At 46.6% G+C, this 19,227-nt stretch overlaps 1 protein-coding gene across 1 annotated transcript in view; it reads right to left on the bottom strand.

The window, feature by feature from the left end:
* Positions 1-19,227, bottom strand: part of LOC146007421 (uncharacterized) — a 44,962-nt gene that overhangs the window by 9,622 nt on the left and 16,113 nt on the right. Inside the window, exons 6-9 of the mRNA XM_083145771.1 lie at positions 17,359-17,474; positions 16,242-16,347; positions 14,473-14,570; positions 6,764-6,875 (exon numbers count right to left, since the gene is read on the bottom strand). Coding sequence (XP_083001897.1) covers positions 6,764-6,875; positions 14,473-14,570; positions 16,242-16,347; positions 17,359-17,474 — 432 coding nt within the window. The remainder of the gene's footprint in view (positions 1-6,763; positions 6,876-14,472; positions 14,571-16,241; positions 16,348-17,358; positions 17,475-19,227) is intronic.

Below are 19,227 nucleotides of genomic sequence, written 5' to 3'. Positions count from 1 at the left end.
GGTTGGGTAAGTGGAGGATGGGGATACTGAGGTGGGATATATTAAGGTTTAGTTTATGGAGGTTGAGTATGTGGAGATTCAGGTGGGATATATTAAGGTTGGGTTTGTGGAGGTTGAGTATGTGGAGAATGGCTAGATTCAGGTAGGGTATATTGAGGTTGGATAGATTCAGGTAGGGTATATTGAGGTTGTGGAGGTTGGATAGAGTCAGGTGGGGTATATTAAGGTTGTGGAGGTTGGCTAGATTCAGGTTGGGTATGAGGTTAGGTATGTGGAGGATGGGTATACTGAGGTGTGATATATTGAGGTTGGGGTTTGTGGAGGTTGGCTAGATTCGGGCGGGGTATATACATTGGCTTTGTGGAGGTTGGGTAAGTGGAGGATGGGGATACTGAGGTGGGATATATTGAGGTTGGGGTTGTGGAGGTTGGATATATTCAGGTGGGATATATTGACGTTGGCTTTGTGGAGGTTGGGGATATATTAAGGTTTAGTTTATGGAGGTTGAGTATGTGGAGATCCAGGTGGGGTATATTGAGTTGGGATGCGGTCATTTGGTCGAATGCATTATGGTCGAATGTCATTACATCGAATCCATTAGGTCGAATTGCTAAAAGGTCGACATGATTCTAGGTCGACATGGGAAAAGGTCGAAATGATTCTAGGTCGAAAGGTCATTAGTTCGACAGGTCATTAGGTCGACAAGGTCATTAGTTCGACATTGTCTAGGTCGACATTCACAAAGTCGACATGGGGTTTTTCACTGTTTTTTGAGCCGACATGTGCTGACAGGCGGTATTTCATGCCCTACCATCCACTAGGGCGTGGTGGGAGAATAAAATAGTGTGCCGAGCGTAGCGAGGCACCGTGCCCGACGCATAGCGAGCGCAGCGAGCGATGCGAGGGGATGCAGTGCACTTTAAACTGTGTCCATGTCGACTGTGTTGACATTCAGGTAAAAAAACAGTGAAAAACCCCATGTCGACTTTGTGAATGTCGACCTAGACAATGTCGAACTAATGACCTTTTCGACCTAATGACCTGTCGAACTAATGACCTTTCGACCTAGAATCATTTAGACCTTTTCCCATGTCGACCTAGAATCATGTCAACCTTTTAGCAATTCGACCTAATGGATTCGATGTAATGACATTCGACCATAATGCATTCGACCAAACGATCCCAACCCATTGAGTTTGGGTATGTTCGTAGTAGGAAGGCCCATAGTGTGGATAGGGTTGAGGGATGTCTGGAGGTGGGTGCTGAGGTGGAGGTGTATGCACAGTTTGGAACATTCTGTCAAATAATGACATCTGGAATTCCTGCATTTCCCTCTGACGTGCCATTAGGAATTCCTGCATTTCCCTCTGACGTGCCATTAGGAATTCCTGCATTTCCCTCTGGCATTCTCTTGCATCCATATTCATCTGGGCCATAAATGTATTGTCCATGTCTTGCTGTGCCTTCAATAATCGCTCTAGACGGGCCTCATCTCGCTCAGCCATGGCAGCGTCCAACTGCTCTAATTTCTCAGCCAGGACACTCGTCACGATTCTAGCAGCTTGTTCCGTACTGTTTGGACGGCATCTCCTTGCCGGAACAGTATATACTGTAGACCAAAAAAAAAAAAAAGTTTAAAAAATGCCAGATAAGCTTACTGGTGTGGTAAATGCTGTGTGGCCAAATACGGTGGCACACTGCTCCCTCCACTCCATACAGGGAGCACCACTTCGATTTCGGATATGGACCCTATTAAAATTCCTTTTAAGGGCCTTCAATTTATTTATTACCTGCTGTGAGGTACGCTGGAAACCAGAGGCTACAAGCATCCTAGCTATGTTTGGAGAGTAGCCTACAAGGACCTATTATCCACAGAGAAACATTCTGGAATTTTAAATGGAGATCCGCACTATTTATTCCACCAGGTTTTTAATATCTCCTGTGCTGGTCCACCTCAGCAATGTTTCTATTTCTTTTTTAAGTCTTTGGAATTTTTTCTATTCTATCTATCTATCCCTTCTTATGTAGAATTCATAATATTCTTTCCAAATGTAGTGGACAATTGTTCCACGAATATTATGAGGAACAAAGAAACCTTTATGTGTTTCATTACATTTTTTCTTAGAGTGTGTAGGGTATGCCTAACCCTATATCTTGTGTCTATAAAATATACCTTTATATGAGTGTACCCACCTTATCCTGTGTAAAGCCTGGTGCGTTCTGTTTAATCTCAGGTCATCTGTGGTGTGATAAAGATACCTTTATATGAGTGTTTCTTCCATACTTAGTGCGAGTATGGTACATTGCTTATTGGTCCACATGTTCAGGGATTAAAAGAATAATTTAAAATTAACCACACACATCAAGGCTGTATAACCGATCCCTCTTTTGCTGAAGATCTGCACATGAATGGGCATTTTTCATTTAATGGAACCATCTGTATGAGATGAAAAAAAAATGAAGGGCCTCATATCCTCGAATCATTGTACCCAAAAGCAAGATCTTTCATATCCAATCCATCAGCCATCGATAAACAGAATCCACGCCAATCCAAAAATGGTAGTATACATTTTTATTTTTTTTATTATCCTGTACCCTTTTTCTCCTTTCTGGCATTTGTATCAATACCCAAAATCTCTTTGTCCAGGGATCCTTGGGTGGAGTGGCGAAAGTCAGTACCCAGTTTCCGATGGGAGGTCTCTGTCCCATCTGGAAGTCTAAACTGCGCATGAACCAGAAAAAACTACACAGCGGACGTGCGGTTTACACAAAGCAAAAACCCCTCTTTGTTCATTGGTGCTCTTGGTTTAAAATAAACAGTGTTGTGAGGCTTAATATCAACAGCGCTCGCCAGAGGGGACTATATTATTAAATAAATACAAACTAACCGTACCCGACAAATGAAAATGTTATTTTAGTACAAAACCCAGAGTCACGTTGATAAATGGGGGCATAAGTAGTCTCCATCTCTGGTGCCCTAAATCTCATCTGTGTTACCCTCTTCATCATATTTAACATAGACCAGTAACCAACGTTAAGTACATCATCTGGAGTCACTACGACAGAAAGAAATGAAGATGAAAAGGTCTGGTCATCTGCTGTGATACAATGTACAGGAGATAGTCAATAAGAAGTTATTGTTTTCTCGTAAATGGCTTCAAAATCTTTCTTCCTCTTCAATATCTCTGCAAGAAGCCCCAGTTTTACATGGACCAGTAATGTTGTAGACTTCAACAAAGTGGCGGACACAAGTAAAGAGCGGCTTTTTCTGTTTAACTGTAATCCAGTTTACTGTTCTTTGTGTAGCCCTCGGCTTCTCAACATCCAAAATCCAAGCACCTGACTGACGGAAGCAGGGCTGAGAGGCCAGGAAGTCTGCATGGTAATAAGCATACCCCCTCCTAGAAAATGAGGGCACCATTCTACCAAGTCTGTATAAAGGCATTTCCCCCTTAATGCTGCTGGGGAAGCACTGGTGAGATCGTAAGGCCCATTCAGCACAGAGGAGACCTTTCACAGACAACGATTCCCGATAACCTGTAATCAGTGCGCAGCATCAGACCTGTGGCTAGGCCCTTTGTTCCTGGAACTGCCCATAGGCTTCTGACATTATGCGTTATACCTGTGCTATGCCTTTGTTGCTGCTGTTATCACGTACACTAATGGCATTCTACGGACCAGGAGACATAATGCTAATATCATCTATTTAAACAGCACGGAAAACATGTTCGCTAAGCGAGTTTCCACGATACCCATGGCAATCCAAGTTTCGTTTAGTATTGAACAATTAACTTCAGCAACGAGCAGTTTTTGATAACCGCACTACGGTGACAAGGACTCTATAGGAATGCACAGTTTGCTCCTGACACTGCTTTTGCTAGGGCGGGTGCTATATACTGGAGATGCCGAAGTAGCGTGGCTTTCTATCTTCTTCAGTAATCTGTGTTTTGCGACTCTCTTTCTCACTTCTTCCCTTCTCTTCTTTTCAATTTGCACTTGTTCCTGTTTGGACAGGTTTTTTATCTTCTCTTGCACTCTACTTCGACTTTTCCTCGCCTCCTTCATATGCTTCATCTTGTGTTCTTCATAATTTCCCTCCTTTTTTAGCTTTTCTCGTCTCTTTTTCTGGCGTTCCGCTGCGGTCAATGCCGTTCTTCTGCTTCCTACAGTTATATCACTGGATTATGATGCTTGTATAACAGAATAGTAAAACTTGGTCTACAGAAACCTAATCAACCTAAAGGGCCAGATGTATCAAGCTTCAAAAAGTGGTAAAGTGGAGAGTGATAAACAACCAGCTCCTACCTGTCATTTTTAGGAGCTGATTGGCTGGCTGTTTATCACTCTCCATTTTATCACTTTTTGAAGCTTGATACATCGGGTATCTGCTCTTGTTATTCAAAGTCACATGAGCTGTTTGGTTGGAACTAATCAGCTCCTGTGATTTTTAAAGCCTTTAAATTGTACAGTTAGCAGCTGATTGGTTGATACCTCATCGCTCTCCACTATCTCTTTCCAAGATGGCATGCATATCTCGATAAATGTCTAGTTAGTGCCAAGGAAATTTACAAAAAAATTAAGACTGGGCAAAATAAATTTGTCACCGCTGTTACACATATTATGTGACTCATGTTACAGTGCGTTTTACATTACACTACAGTATGTACCGTATAGCAGGTTTAGTAGCGGCAATACAGTGGAGGCACTGAGCTGTTTGCATTGAGCTCAATGGGACTGAACTGAGTGAGCAATGCTGGGGGCGCTGAACTGAAGCTCACGGTGTGAAATGCTCTGCGAGTGTCTCTTCTGCAAAAATGTTATTTTTTTTTTTTCTTTACTACGATAAGGCATTTTGGTGTCCAATTTAGGGTAATGCTATATAGTAGCGAACAATACTGTAACTGTAGAATTGACAGTATTGAGAGAGTTCAGCAGGAAAGCTACACTGAGTAAAATACTTTCTGAGCATCTCTTCTGCAAAACTTTAAAATTAATTATAAAAATAATTACTGTATACTGTAGTGATGATTAAATAAAAAAGATTTGCAGCTGCCATTGTGCCATAACCCGGATTCGAACCCAGGGTGCTGGCAATATAAAGTATTGCCTTAACTACTATGCCACATACTGTACACCATCCCTAGGTTGAAGCTGCTAGAAAAAAGGGACCTGTTTTTACTGTACTCTGCACTGGGCCACTTGGTACAGTACCTAGACATTATATTCTGTAGTGCCATATCCATCCGTGGCTAATCAGTACTGTACTGTAGTTTTCATTAGTGAAGCAATCACCACCAAGCAGTGTAATTACATACTTTGGATCCTCTTACAACTTAGTGTGCATTAACGTGCAATTCTGATTGCGTGACTATGATACATGGTGAGCGCGACCGCACCAACATCTATAGGAGATACACCAGAGAGTACAGGGAGGAGACTGGTCAGATCTCTGGGCTGGTAACACACAGTGACATGATGTGAGGGGGAGAGCAGGAGTATAATAGGGGCTGATGGTTCCTGATGTATGAGATACACCAGAGAGTGTGGGGTGGAGACTGGTCAGATCCCTGGGCTGGTAACACACAGTGACATCATGTGAGGGGGAGAGCAGGAGTATAATAGAGGCTGACGGCTCCTGATGTATGAGATACACCAGAGAGTGTGGGGAGGAGACTGGTCAGATCTCTGGGCTAGTAACACACAGTGACATGACGTGAGGGGGAGAGCAGGAGTATAATAGGGGCTGATGGCTCCTGATGTATGAGAAACACCAGAGTGCAGGGAGGAGACTGGTCAGATCTCTGGGCTGGTAACACACAGTGACATGATGTGAGGGGGAGAGCAGGAGTATAATAGGGGCTGATGGCTCCAGATGTATAAGATACACCAGAGAGTGCGGGGAGGTGACTGGTCAGATCTCTGGGCTGGTAACACACAGTGACATGATGTGAGGGGGAGAGCAGGAGTATAATAGGGGCTGATGGCTCCAGATGTATGAGATACACCAGAGAGTGCAGGGAGGAGACTGGTCAGATCTCTGGGCTGGTAACACACAGTGACATGATGTGAGGGGGAGAGCAGGAGTATAATAGGGGCTGATGGCTCCTGATATATGAGATACACCAGAGAGTGCAGGGAGGAGACTGGTCAGATCTCTGGGCTGGTAACACACAGTGACATGATGTGAGGGGAGAGCAGGAGTATAATAGGGGCTGATGGCTCCAGATGTATGACATACACCAGAGAGTGCGGGGAGGAGACTGGTCAGATCTCTGGGCTGGTAACACACAGTGACATGATGTGAGGGGGAGAGCAGGAGTATAATAGGGGCTGATGGCTCCAGATGTATGAGAAACACCAGAGTGCAGGGAGGAGACTGGTCAGATCTCTGGGCTGGTAACACACAGTGACATGATGTGAGGGGGAGAGCAGGAGTATAATAGGGGCTGATGGCTCCAGATGTATGAGATACACCAGAGAGTGCGGGGAGGTGACTGGTCAGATCTCTGGGCTGGTAACACACAGTGACATGATGTGAGGGGAGAGCAGGAGTATAATAGGGGCTGATGGCTCCAGATGTATGACATACACCAGAGAGTGCGGGGAGGAGACTGGTCAGATCTCTGGGCTGGTAACACACAGTGACATGATGTGAGGGGGAGAGCAGGAGTATAATAGGGGCTGATGGCTCCTGAGATAAGAGATTAGGGCAGTGACAGAACAAGGAGAATATGTGACTCTGTACTTAGTGATTATTACTCACCTGTGCTGATACCTGTAGGGATTTCCTCCTCCTTACACTGCTGATCACCCCTCACATACGTCTCCTCTTCCTTTTTTATATCTTCGACTTTAATAATAATTAGATCTTTCTCCTAAAAAGCAAGTATCACAATGTAATAAATCCTGAGTTACAGATCAGAGATCATACAGACGAATACCAGTGTATAATAATATCAGACCCACACAGCTTCTTGTACATGCCATATAGTCCTTCTGGTATTTTAAAAATGACGAGGAATGTACGAAGTCCCCAATACCCAAATAATCCATAAGCAATAACCACTAAAATACAGGATTTCAATGTGTCAAATTATAAACAGGATTGTTGTTACTTGCCAGTTACATCTCTCTCTCTGGCTTCATCTGGGTGACACTTCGTTACACATGGGGTTACAGTGTGATAGATAATTAGCCAGTTAAGTACTGAAGCCTCTATCTCAGGGGTGGGCAATAAGCGGCCCTCCAACTGTTGATGAACTACACATCCCAGCATGCCTTGCATCAGTTTCAGCATCGCCAAATAGTTAAATTAATGCAAGCCATGCTGGGATATGTAGTTCATCAACAGTTGGAGGGCCACTTATTGCTACACCAATACCAGTATCTATTGCAACTGGTATTTCCATATGTAGTGTTCATTCCAGCAACCGCCATATTTGAAAACCCATGCAGTTCCTCTTCCCTGCCTGGGGTGTCGCTGTCTGCTGTGGTGTTTTTAGCACAGGTCTGGTTTGCATATTAGTGCTGATATACAGACCACACTGTGCTAGAACCTCTACAGCAGACAGTAACACCCCAGGCAGGAAAGAGGAACTGCATGGGTTTTCAAACATTGCGGGTGCTAGAATGAACACTAATATGGGACTCCCATCCGGATAGTAATTAGGGCCTACACTACATAGCTTCCAAGATCGTACGGTACTGGGCATGTCCAGTGTGTTGTGGCTGTAAGTACAAATATTGGTGAAAAAAGAGTAACCAGGTTCCTATAGGTGCGTCAGTTAACGGAAAGTCTGTACTACAACACCATTTTCCTATTGGTATGGGTCAAAGGGTCGACTATTTACTTTTTCTTATATAGCGCAGCAGATTCCATTGCTCTTAAGTGCATCAGAGGGTTATGTGAGGTATATAAATATGATAGGCTTGCCTAAGAGGTGAGTTTTCAGGGAACGCTGGAAAATTTGGAGGCTGGCGGAGAGTCTTATTGTGCATGGAAGGGCATTCCATAGGGTGGGAGCAGCCTGATGAAAGTCCTGTAATAGTGAATGGGAGCTAGTGATCTGTGCAAAAGAGAGACGCAGATCTTGTGCAGAGTGGAGTGGTCGAGATGGGAGATATTTTGTGATAAGTAGAGAGATATATGCTGGTGCAGTATGGGTAATAGCTTTATATGCGAGTAGAAGTGTTTTATATTGAATACGGTAAGATACAGGCAACCACTGGAGGGACTGGCAGAGCGGATCAGCAGATGATGAGCGTCTTGCTAGGAAGATCAGCCTCGCAGCAGCATTTAGAATGGATTGCAGTGGTGAGAGTCTGTTCTCGGGAAGACCAGTTAGGAGACTACTGCAATAATCAATGCGGGATATAATGGGCAGTATTCAATGTAATACTTTTCAATTCAGTGCAGGTTTTTGTGATATCCAGGCTTTAACACAGGTGACTTAATTAGTACCTGAGTGATTCTGATTAATCCATCTGTGCTGAAGCCTGGATATCACTAAAACCTGCACTGTTGGTTTGCCTTGAGGACCGTGGTCGGGAATGCCTGATCTAGAAGAATAAAGTACTGAGTAATGGCCTTTAGCTGTCACCAGATCATTCACCACTTTAGTCAGTGCTGTCTCAGTGGAGTGTTGGGAACGAAAGCCTGACTGAAGCGGGTCTAATAGGGTGTGAGAGTTAAGAAAGTGTGTGAGGCGAGAGTAGACATGTCTCTCGAGTAGCTTGGAGAGGCATGGGAGCTGAGAGATACTGTAGGACGATAGAGAGTTAGGGTCAGAATTGTGTTATTCTCCCTCCACACCATATGGTAAGGTATGAAGTACCGCCTGTTTCGGGAAAACAAATGTGAAAAACTCATGTCAACCGTTTCACTGTTGACCTTCCTATTGTTGACCTAATGCTTGTGTTGACCTTCGGACCCTGTCGAACCTTAGCTATGTCTACCTATTTCATGTATCGACCTCAGCAAAATGACACCAGCAACTGTTTTTCTACGCTTTCCAGCCTTTTCTCCCATACACTACAAGAGAAATGTTGGGCAGACACATCTTTAGGAGTTTAGTCTTAGTATCTGACGGCATTGTGGCTCCTAGATATGAGGAAGAGGCTCTAAAAATTGTCAATATGTGCGAGTGTCTAATATATTATAGCCATAGCGTGTTATAGCATTGTACTTATCCCATAATGTGTCCACTTATTAGTTTCCATTTCAAATGATTGCACCCTCTACAATGTTGCAATATACTGGGTTGCCTGCAACAATTGTAGTGATTATTCTCATTTTATCTCTTACATTATTGTTCATTCATTATGTCCTAATTATGTCCTAACTGCATTTTTGCTTTTTTGCACCTTAAGGATTTCCCATCTCAGCAATCTAGCACCTTAACCTGCTAATCATTCCGGATAGTCCCTTCCCCCATCCCCTTCCTACTTCAGGATTGGCTGGAGATCATTTAAATAATGACCAGCCCACTACACCTGTACTCCGATTGAGAAAGCAAGACGTGAAACGTACGTCTCGGAGCATAGGTTCCCGCTGTGCACGAGCGGGCACCTTTCTATCCCACTTGCCTCCCCCATTACTAACATTGTGATCCCGACAGCATTTTATTCTATTTAATTATACCGGCATTTAAATCTACACCAGCAGTGGACTTCTCTCCTTTCCCCCACAAGCGGCTTTCTCAGCCTCACGCTGTGGGAGAGCGATCAGAGTACCCGGCGCAGATCCTGCAGAGACACCGACGCCGGCAGAACTTGGCATAACTCTATCACATCTGCCAGTACACCCGGCGTCTGGCTTACAGCGCATACAAACCAGAACAGCCACGCATCACTATTGACGGCTGTCTCTAAACATCAAAGAGCTTTTTCATCACTTGTCACGCTGAACACCCGGGGTAAGCGTCCTGAATCTGCAGAGACACCAGTGCCGGCTGCATCTACTACCTCTGACTTACTATTGACACAGACCTTTGACATCCAGAGCCCTTACATGCAGATGCACGCATCCACACCAAGCAATATCGCCTGATTGAGGTTATCGTTAAGTCTTGGTCCGTAAGTTTGGCAGCCACTGCGGCACTTACATACAACTGTCTTTGCTATTATTGCGTTGGATCTCCCCTCCTTGCTGTATTGTGTTACACTGTTTATTGTATTACTAATATTGAGAAATTATTCTTCAGATTATCAGGTATTTGTCCAAAGGCTTCTTTTATAGGAAATCTTATCCTCTGGTGATAATAGCCCAGCGACGAAAACTGTAACAGTGATATTCATTATCTGCCGCCAATAGGGTTTACATACAACTGTCTCTGCTGTTATTTCGTTGGATTTCCCCTCCCTCCTTTATTGTGTTACACTGTTCAGTGTGCTATTATATTGGGGAATCATTTTTCAGATGTTCAGTTATTTGCCCTGCCGCTAATAGGGTTTACCACTGATATTTAGAACACTGCTGTGTATTTCCACATCAATTGCTGGCTACCGCTAAAGAAGGGATCTCAAAATTGCTGCTACTCACTAATTAATACTTTATTTTCTACAACTCTAATTCTTTCCCTATAACGGCATTCTAGTGGTGTACTTTTGGACCTATGTTGCTACCCCTGCAATGTCAATCATAGACAACAGGGTTCTAACTGGGGACATTTGAGGACCGCATGCCAAGGCGCACTTTAAAATCTTTCCTATATATCTCACTACCAGAGTGTCATCGCTCACCCATTGTTCACTACAGCAATTACTGCACACAATGGGCAGCAGCATACACTAGGGAAACATAGTGATTGATTTTTCTACCTATCTACTACTCCTACTAACTTTGGTTCTCTCATTTCCAGAGGTGCCTATTTTGACTCTGCACTGTTGTGTAGACAACAGGGTCGGACCAGTTACCCCTGGCAACAGCAGAAACCTTATCTCTATTTCCCTATACCTATACTTGTGACACTCATAGGGTCCGCTCAACTGTGTATTCACTGAAATTTATCATATACACAGGTAGCAGCCACTCTTATGATTAATACCCATCTCAAGTATATTTCCTCACTTCCTTCCTCCTTTCTCTATTTTTCTTTAGAGATCTTATAACAGCCACGTTTGCATTGACTAGATGTTAGTAAATGATCACATCATTATATGATATTTTTAAACAGAAATTTTGAGGCAAGTTGTCTGAATTATTAGTATGAAGTTGTCTCACTAACCCTTACAGGTTTCATTAAACAACTCACTTCATACCTAGAGGAATTCTCAGACAGGAAAGCTGATATTTTCACTGCTTTCTAACAATCAGTGAATTATTGTTCCCCATACCATATGAATTAAGTGGGAATTTATTATATGTTTGATGTTGTTGTGTCTTTGTCCTACGTTGTTTAGGTCTGACTAAAAACAGACCTCCTCTTTTTAATAATAAAATTCAGTTTTAACTGTGATATCTTTGTTGAACCAGAAGGCTGTGCCCCACCCGGGAGACTTCTTGATATCCTTCTTGGATATTCTTTCCTTGCATCTACTTACCCTACTCCCAGGGAGCACCTCCACAACTCTATAAACAAATTAATTCAGTTACTTTTGTTGTACGGAGCATGCCTTCATAACCCACAACAAATTAAACCTGTGCCCCAGGCCCATTTCCCTTTCCCCCCTCTTCCCAAACCATTACCAACATCTTTAGGAGTGCACCCAGCGTGACTCTGCACCCTTACATAGGATGAGAAGGGGCCAATAGCATATAACTCAGCCATACTCTTGGCAGGGTGGACTGGAGCTGCTGTCGTCTGATAACCCTGTAAGGAGCAGACAGCTGGGTCTTCTTACTCAGGGAGAAGAATACCCCCAAATTCAGTATTATCCAAACTGCCTGACAGCGGATCAGACTTATGGGGCCAACACATAGGGAAATTTGCAGAGCGATGCTTGGTCGTGCAGCACACAGCGTGGTGTCAGTGCTATGTGCGGAGCAATCTGTCAGGGCCACCTTTGCCTTAAAACAGACGGAAGTCCTCAGTAAGGAATAACACAGACAGCATAAACTACACCTTCTCCTGGCTGGACGAGACAAAATTATCTGTATACCGGTACACAAAGCAGCCATTTCTTCCCTGATAACAGAGACTAACAGCGCAGCACATCTAACCCACGCACAATGTCGCAACCTGCAGTATACTCAGCGTGTGCATTACCAGCTGCTAATATCTTCCCTCAATAAAAATCAGAGTATATTATAGACGGGCGCTCTTCACACCGGCGTAAGGGGCTGCGCCCCCTTAATTTGTGAACATTTGTATATGAGAAAGATGGTTAGAATTGTATGAAAGATGCCTGTATTGCAACTTGAGTTATAGGTGAAATGTGTTAAATAGAGAGCATATGATGTAGAAGAGGGTGTGTATTGTTTTGTTTAATTAAAAAGCGGTTACAGAGTAAGATGTACATTGATAGTGTGGAGGGTACAGTGACATTTGTGGGTGTGGGCGTGGGGGGGGGGGCTGTGTGTGCGTGTTGTTTAGGTGTGTGTGTGCAATAGTATAGTAGGGTGTTTCTGAGTCAGCGGCTCCCCACTGGCGGAGGTCACGACACAGGAAAACAGGAGGCTGGGTAGTGATAGGAGTGTGTGGGCATAAGGGGGACTAAAGAGGAGGGTGGGGGACACTGTGCAGCTTCTGCCAGTGGGTGATGGTCCAGCGTGGCAGCACAGGATGGTGGCCCTGAGTCAGTGTCTCCTCCTACTGGGTGGAAGTTAGGGTGCATGAGAGCAGGAGGCTGGGCTATGAGGCATGATAGGGGTATGTGGGCAACACAGCGTCAGCGACTCCCCAGTGGTGGAAGTTACGGTTAAGGAGAGCAGGAAGCTGGGTAGTGATAGGGGTGTGTGGGCATACGATGGGGGAGCCGGGATTCATGTGAGGGGGGGGTCGCGGAGGTTGGCGCGAATCGTGGGAGGTCGAGGGGGTGGATTTTCGCGAATTGTGGGAGGGGGGGGTCACGGGGTTGCCGTGAATTGCGGGAGGGGGGGGGGGGGGGGGGGGGCGGTCGCGGGGGGTGCCGCAAATCACCACAAGAAAAAATAAACACAGAAAGGTCAACACATGTAAATGTTGACATAAGTGTTGCACTTCATTAGTGTCCATGTCGACACATGAGAATGAATATGAAAACATTAAAAAAATGAAAAATAAATCTTCACAAATGTCAACCTTTTTCATTGTCGACCATAGCCATGTCAGTGTTTTGCTTGTGCCATTTAATCCTGGGGTTGCCGTGAATCGCGGGAGGGGGGGGGGGGGGGGGCGCGCGGCGGGGGGGGTTTGATGCGAATCGTTGGAGGGGGTTCACGGGGGCGGGGGTTATCGCGAATCACGGTAATCCTGGGGGGTGCCACGAATCGCGGGAGGGGGGGGTCGCAAGTCGCAGGGGATGCGCGGGGGGGGGGGGGTGTGCCGCGAATCGCCACAAGAAAAAATCAACACGGAAAGGTCAACACATGTAAATGTTGACATAAGTCGACACATGAGAATGAATATGAAAACATTAAAAAAATGGAAAATAAATCTTCAAAAACTCATGTCAACCTTTTCCATTGTCGACCATAGCCATGTCAGTGTTTGGCTGGCGTTGCCGTGAATCGCAGGGGGGTCCGCGAATCGCGGGAGGGGGGGTCGCGGGGGGGGGTGTGTGGGTGCCGCGAATCGCGGGAGGGGGCGCGGGGGTTTGCAGTGAATCGCGGGAGGGTGGTTCGCGGGGGCATGGGGGTTGCTGAGAATTGTTGGAGGGGGGGCGTTCAGGGGGCCGGGGGTTGCCGCAAATCGTGGGGGGGTCGCGGGGGGTGCAGCGAATCGCGGGAGGGGTCGCAAATCACTGGAGGGGGGGGGGTGGCACTTCAATGGTGTCCATGTTGACACATGAGAATGAATATGAAAACATTCAAAAATTGAAAAAAAAAATCTTCAAAAACTCATGTCAACCTTTTTCATTTTCGACCATAGCCATGTCAGTGTTTTGCATGTGCCATTTAATCCTGGGGTTGCCATGAATCGCTTGGCAGGTGGAGGTAAGGGGTGTCCACAAATCGCTGGAGGGGGTTGCTGCAAATCGCGCGGGGGGGGGCGAATCGCGGGAGTTGCCACGAATCGTGGGACGGGGGTGTGGCGGGGGTTGCCGCGAATCGTGGGAGGGGGTGCCACGAATCGCAGGAGGGGTGCCGCAAATGGCGGGAGGGGGGGGTAGCGGGGGGGCGCGAATGGCGGGAGGGGGTGTGTGTTTTGCCGCGAATCGCGGGAGGGGGGGAGTGTTTTGCCGCGAATCGCGGGAGGTCGGGGGTGCCGCGAATCGCGCGGGGGGGGGGGGGGGGGTGGGGGGTGGGTAGGAAGAGGGAAGGTCATCAATGTATTAGGTGCAGCTACAGAGTACATAGTGAAAAGTCACTTTCATAGTTGACAACACACCTACCTGACACTCCTGTGGGACACTGTGATTCTCCTTTGTGTGGTCCTGGGAATACAGAGGACGGGGACATCTCTCTGGGGTATTCCTGTTACTGGCCCCATCTGTAGGAGAAACACAGTGACATGATGTGAGGGGGAGAGCAGGAGTATAACAGGGGCTGATGGTTCCTGATGTATGAGATACACCAGAGAGTGTGGGGAGGAGACTATTCAGATGTCTGGGCTGGTAACACACAGTGACATGATGTGAGGGGGAGAGCAGGAGTATAATAGGGGCTGATGGCTCCTGATGTATGAGATACACCAGAGAGTGCGGGGAGGAGACTGGTCAGATCTCTGGGCTGGTAGCACACAGTGACATGATGTGAGTGGGAGAGCAGGAGTATAATAGGGGCTGATGGCTCCTGATGTATGAGATACACCAGAGAGTGCGGGGAGGAGACTGGTCAGATCTCTGGGCTGGTAACACACAGTGACATGATGTGAGGGGGAGAGCAGGAGTATAATAGGGGCTGATGGCTCCTGATGTATGAGATACACCAGAGAGTGCGGGGAGGAGACTGGTCAGATCTCTGGGCTGGTAACACACAGTGACATGATGTGAGGGGGAGAGCAGGAGTATAATAGGGGCTGATGGCTACTGATGTATGAGATACACCAGAGAGTGCGGGAAAGACTGGTCAGATCTCTGGGCTGGTAACACACAGTGACATGATGTGAGGGGGAGAGCAGGAGTATAATAGGGGCTGATGTCTCCTGATGTATGAGATACACCAGAGAGTGCAGGGAGGAGACTGGTCATATCTCTGGGCTGGTAAAACACAGTGACATGATGTGAGGGGAGAGCAGGAGTATAATAGGGGCTGATGGCTCCTGATGTATGAGATACACCAGAGAGTGCGGGGAGGAGACTGGTCATATCTCTGGGCTGGTAAAACACAGTGACATGATGTGAGGGGAGAGCAGGAGTATAATAGGGGCTGATGGCTGCTGATGTATGAGATACACCAGAGAGTGCGGGGAGCAGACTGGTCAGATCTCTGGGCTGGTAACACACAGTGACATGATGTGAGGGGGAGAGCAGGAGTATAATAGGGGCTGATGGCTCCTGATGTATGAGATACACCAGAGAGTGCAGGGAGAAGACTGGTCAGATCTCTGGGCTGGTAACACACAGTGACATGTGAGGGGGAGAGCAGGAGTATAATAGAGGCTGATGGCTCCTGATGTATGAGATACACCAGAGAGTGCAGGGAGAAGACTTGTCAGATCTCTGGGCTAGTAACACACAGTGACATGATGTGAGGGGGAGAGCAGGAGTATAACAGGGGCCGATGGATCCTGATGTATGAGATACACCAGAGAGTGCGGGGAGGAGACTGGTCAGATCTCTGGGCTGGTAACACACAGTGACATGATGTGAGGGGGAGAGCAGGAGTATAATAGGGGCTGATGGCTCCTGATGTATGAGATACACCAGAGAGTGTGGGGAGGAGACTGGTCAGATCTCTGGGCTGGTAACACACAGTGACATGATGTGAGGGGGAGAGCAGGAGTATAATAGGGGCTGATGGCTCCTGATGTATGAGATACACCAGAGAGTGTGGGGAGGAGACTGGTCAGATCTATGGGCTGGTAACACACAGTGACATGATGTGAGGGGGGAGCAGGAGTATAATAGGGGCTGATGGCTCCTGATGTATGAGATAAGAGATTGCTGTAGTGACAGAACCAGGATAATATGTGACTATGTACTTAGTGATTATTACTCACCTGTGCTGATACCTGTAGGGACTTCCTCCTCCTTATACTCCTGGACACCGCCTGTACACTTTTCTTCTTCGATATTCTCTACTTTAATATTATTCATGGCTTCACCCTAAATAACCCAATAAAACAGTTCTGTGATGAACTACAATTTCATTATAAAGTATTAAACAGAACAAAGTCATTACATGAAATGAGTAAATTCAAAGAATATAGAGGTTACGTGTGAATATACCACAGAGACCGTCTGCGTTACAGGATTTTATACTTTGGCTACTAATTACATGACGGGTGAGCGTGATCGCACTATGCAATGCCAGTGAAATATCAGCGTACAATACACGCACAGCTTCAGTTCATCCCAAAAGTTATCAGTGGGGAGAAGATCCGGACTCGAAGCTGGCAAGTCCATACGGGTTACTGAATTATCTGCATACCAGTCCAGTGTTCCACCGAAAACATGACAACTGGCAATGTCCTGCTAAAAACCATCTGTTATTCCTGTAGCACGACCACAGTGCAGGGAGCTGATTTATGGAGAACATCTCTATACTTCCCACAGATAAGGAGACCATGCATTACAGCCCCACAGCACAATGCCACCACCTTCTGACAATCGCTAAACCGAAAATCGCCCATCTAATCGGAAAAGTGTCAATTGGGATAGGTCACAACAAAATATTCGCTGCCATTGCTCCGTACAAAAGAAGCGACATATCGCTCAGCGACCAAATTGCTGGTTTACTGCCCAAAAGAGCATGCGAGCATTGCAGGGCTGATCGTGGGAGCGTGCTCCCGGCCACAGTCGTCCCATACGCACAGGGATACGGTTGCTCCGAATCACCCCATGTGTACGGGGCTTTAGCCCAGGTATGTCCAAAGTGTGGCCCTCCAGCTGTTGTGAAACTACACATCCCAGCATGCCTTGCTCTAGTTTTAACACAGGTTTATAGCAATACTGTGACAAGGCATGCTGGGATGTGTAGTTTCACAACAGCTGGACGGCCACAGTTTGGACATGCCTGGCATAGCCACACCCCTTTGTCCTGAGCCTGAAGGATCTGGTGCAGAGAGGATTTTTGCCTGCTGCCCCTCCGTCCCCCGCTGCTGCTGCATACATTACCGTACACAATAAATATGTGATGTGCGGGTCTAAACCAGGGCTGCAAATTGTGAGCCAGGAGAAAAAGGCGGAAGCCGACTCTATGGCCCCGCCCCATCCGCAGCTCGTCACGTGTTATAGGCGTTATAGAAATGCTTAGGAAAATAACTGTCTCCGAGTCTACAACATAATGGCCGCCGCCGTCCGCTCTGCATTAATATCTATAACACCACAGCGTACCTCTAAATGTCACATTGATTTTCTCAGATCACATGAGAGTATGTGATATACACAGGACATTAGATATTTGTCCATCGGAATAGAATCCCCATTCGGGCTACAGGAAAATGGCCGCCGGTATCTAGGACATGTAATATAATATTGTACATTGCAGCCCCGGCTCACACAGCATGGAGGAGGCTCTCAGGCTCCTGTCACGGTTGAGACTAGTTCCCCTTCACCGTAAGGACCTGGGGAGGAGATGGGGCAGGGAGAGGAGGAGCAAGTTCAGAAGAAGGGACCCAAATGGACCCTCGCATAGCTCGCTTCGCTCGCAATGCTTCGGGCACGGTGGCTCGCTTCGCTCGCCACAGCTTTAATAACCTCCTCCACGCCCTAGTGGATGGTAGGGCATGAAATACCGCCTGTCGGCACATGTCGGTTAAAAAAAAAGTTGTCTTGTTCTGACCTTGCTCCTCCTCTCCCGCCCCCTCTCCCGCCCCCTCTCCCGCCCCCTCTCCTCCCCAGGTCCTTACGGCGAAGGGGAACTAGCTGCTACCCTCCTGTCACTGCCTCCATATACTGTATTAGTAGTAACATAACACTATATATTATTCTATATGTCATCATTATCCTCTATAGTGTTATTACCCAAATTGTATATAATTACTGCAATAACATCCTTATCTATGACAATATTTTACATTAACTGATTTTTTGGGGGGTATTCATTTGTTCATTCTATGTTTATTTCTAGATTTTATACATCTCAATGTTCAAAAGAAGTTGCGTCATCATCCTGGTGGACTATACTAATTGTCCTCCTACCCCTCAAAGATGTCAGGCTGGTAAACACATAATGGGCCTGATTCACGATCAGCGTATTCCCTCCAGGGACCGATTGTGTGCTCATGTGCAGGGCTGCTGTATGAACAGCTTCTGTGACTATCACAGTCGCCAAGGCATTTGGATGGGAAGGGGAGGGAGGGGCTGGATCAGGGGAACGCGGACGGCTGATGTCACATGACGTCAGCGACCGCGCCCTCTTTGGCGGACACTGAAGTAAATAAATGTCAGTTCAGACTGATGTCATGTTCGTCTCCCTCTCAGCGCCCTCATGTTCTGTTCTTCTCCCTCTCAGTGCCCTCATGTCATGTTCCTCTCCCTCTCAGCGCCCTCATGTCATGTTCCTCTCCCTCTCAGCGCCCTCATGTCATGCTCTTCTCCCTCTCAGCGCCCTCATGTCATGCTCTTCTCCCTCTCAGCGCCCTCATGTCATGTTCTTCTCCCTCTCAGCGCCCTCATGTCATGTTCTTCTCCCTCTCAGTGTCCTCATGTTATGTTCTTCTCCCTCTCAGCACCCTCATGTCATGTTCTTCTCCCTCTGTGTCCTCATGTCATGTTCTTCTCCCTCTCAGCGCCCTCATGTCATGTTCTTCTCCCTCTCAGAGCCCTCATGCCATGCTCTTCTCCCTCTCAGCGCCCTCATGTCATGTTCTTCTCCCTCTCAGCGCCCTCATGCCATGCTCTTCTCCCTCTCAGCGCCCTCATGTCATGCTCTTCTCCCTCTCAGCGCCCTCATGTCATGCTCTTCTCCCTCTCAGCGCCCTCATGTCATGTTCTTATCCCTCTCAGCGCCCTCATGTCATGCTCTTCTCCCTCTCAGCGCCC

This window comes from Crinia signifera, chromosome 6 (assembly GCF_055691185.1).
Source record: "Crinia signifera chromosome 6, ASM5569118v1, whole genome shotgun sequence".
Classification (NCBI taxonomy): domain Eukaryota; kingdom Metazoa; phylum Chordata; class Amphibia; order Anura; family Myobatrachidae; genus Crinia; species Crinia signifera.
Note: the sequence above shows the minus strand (reverse complement) of the source record. Positions and strands in the feature narration are given on the sequence as shown.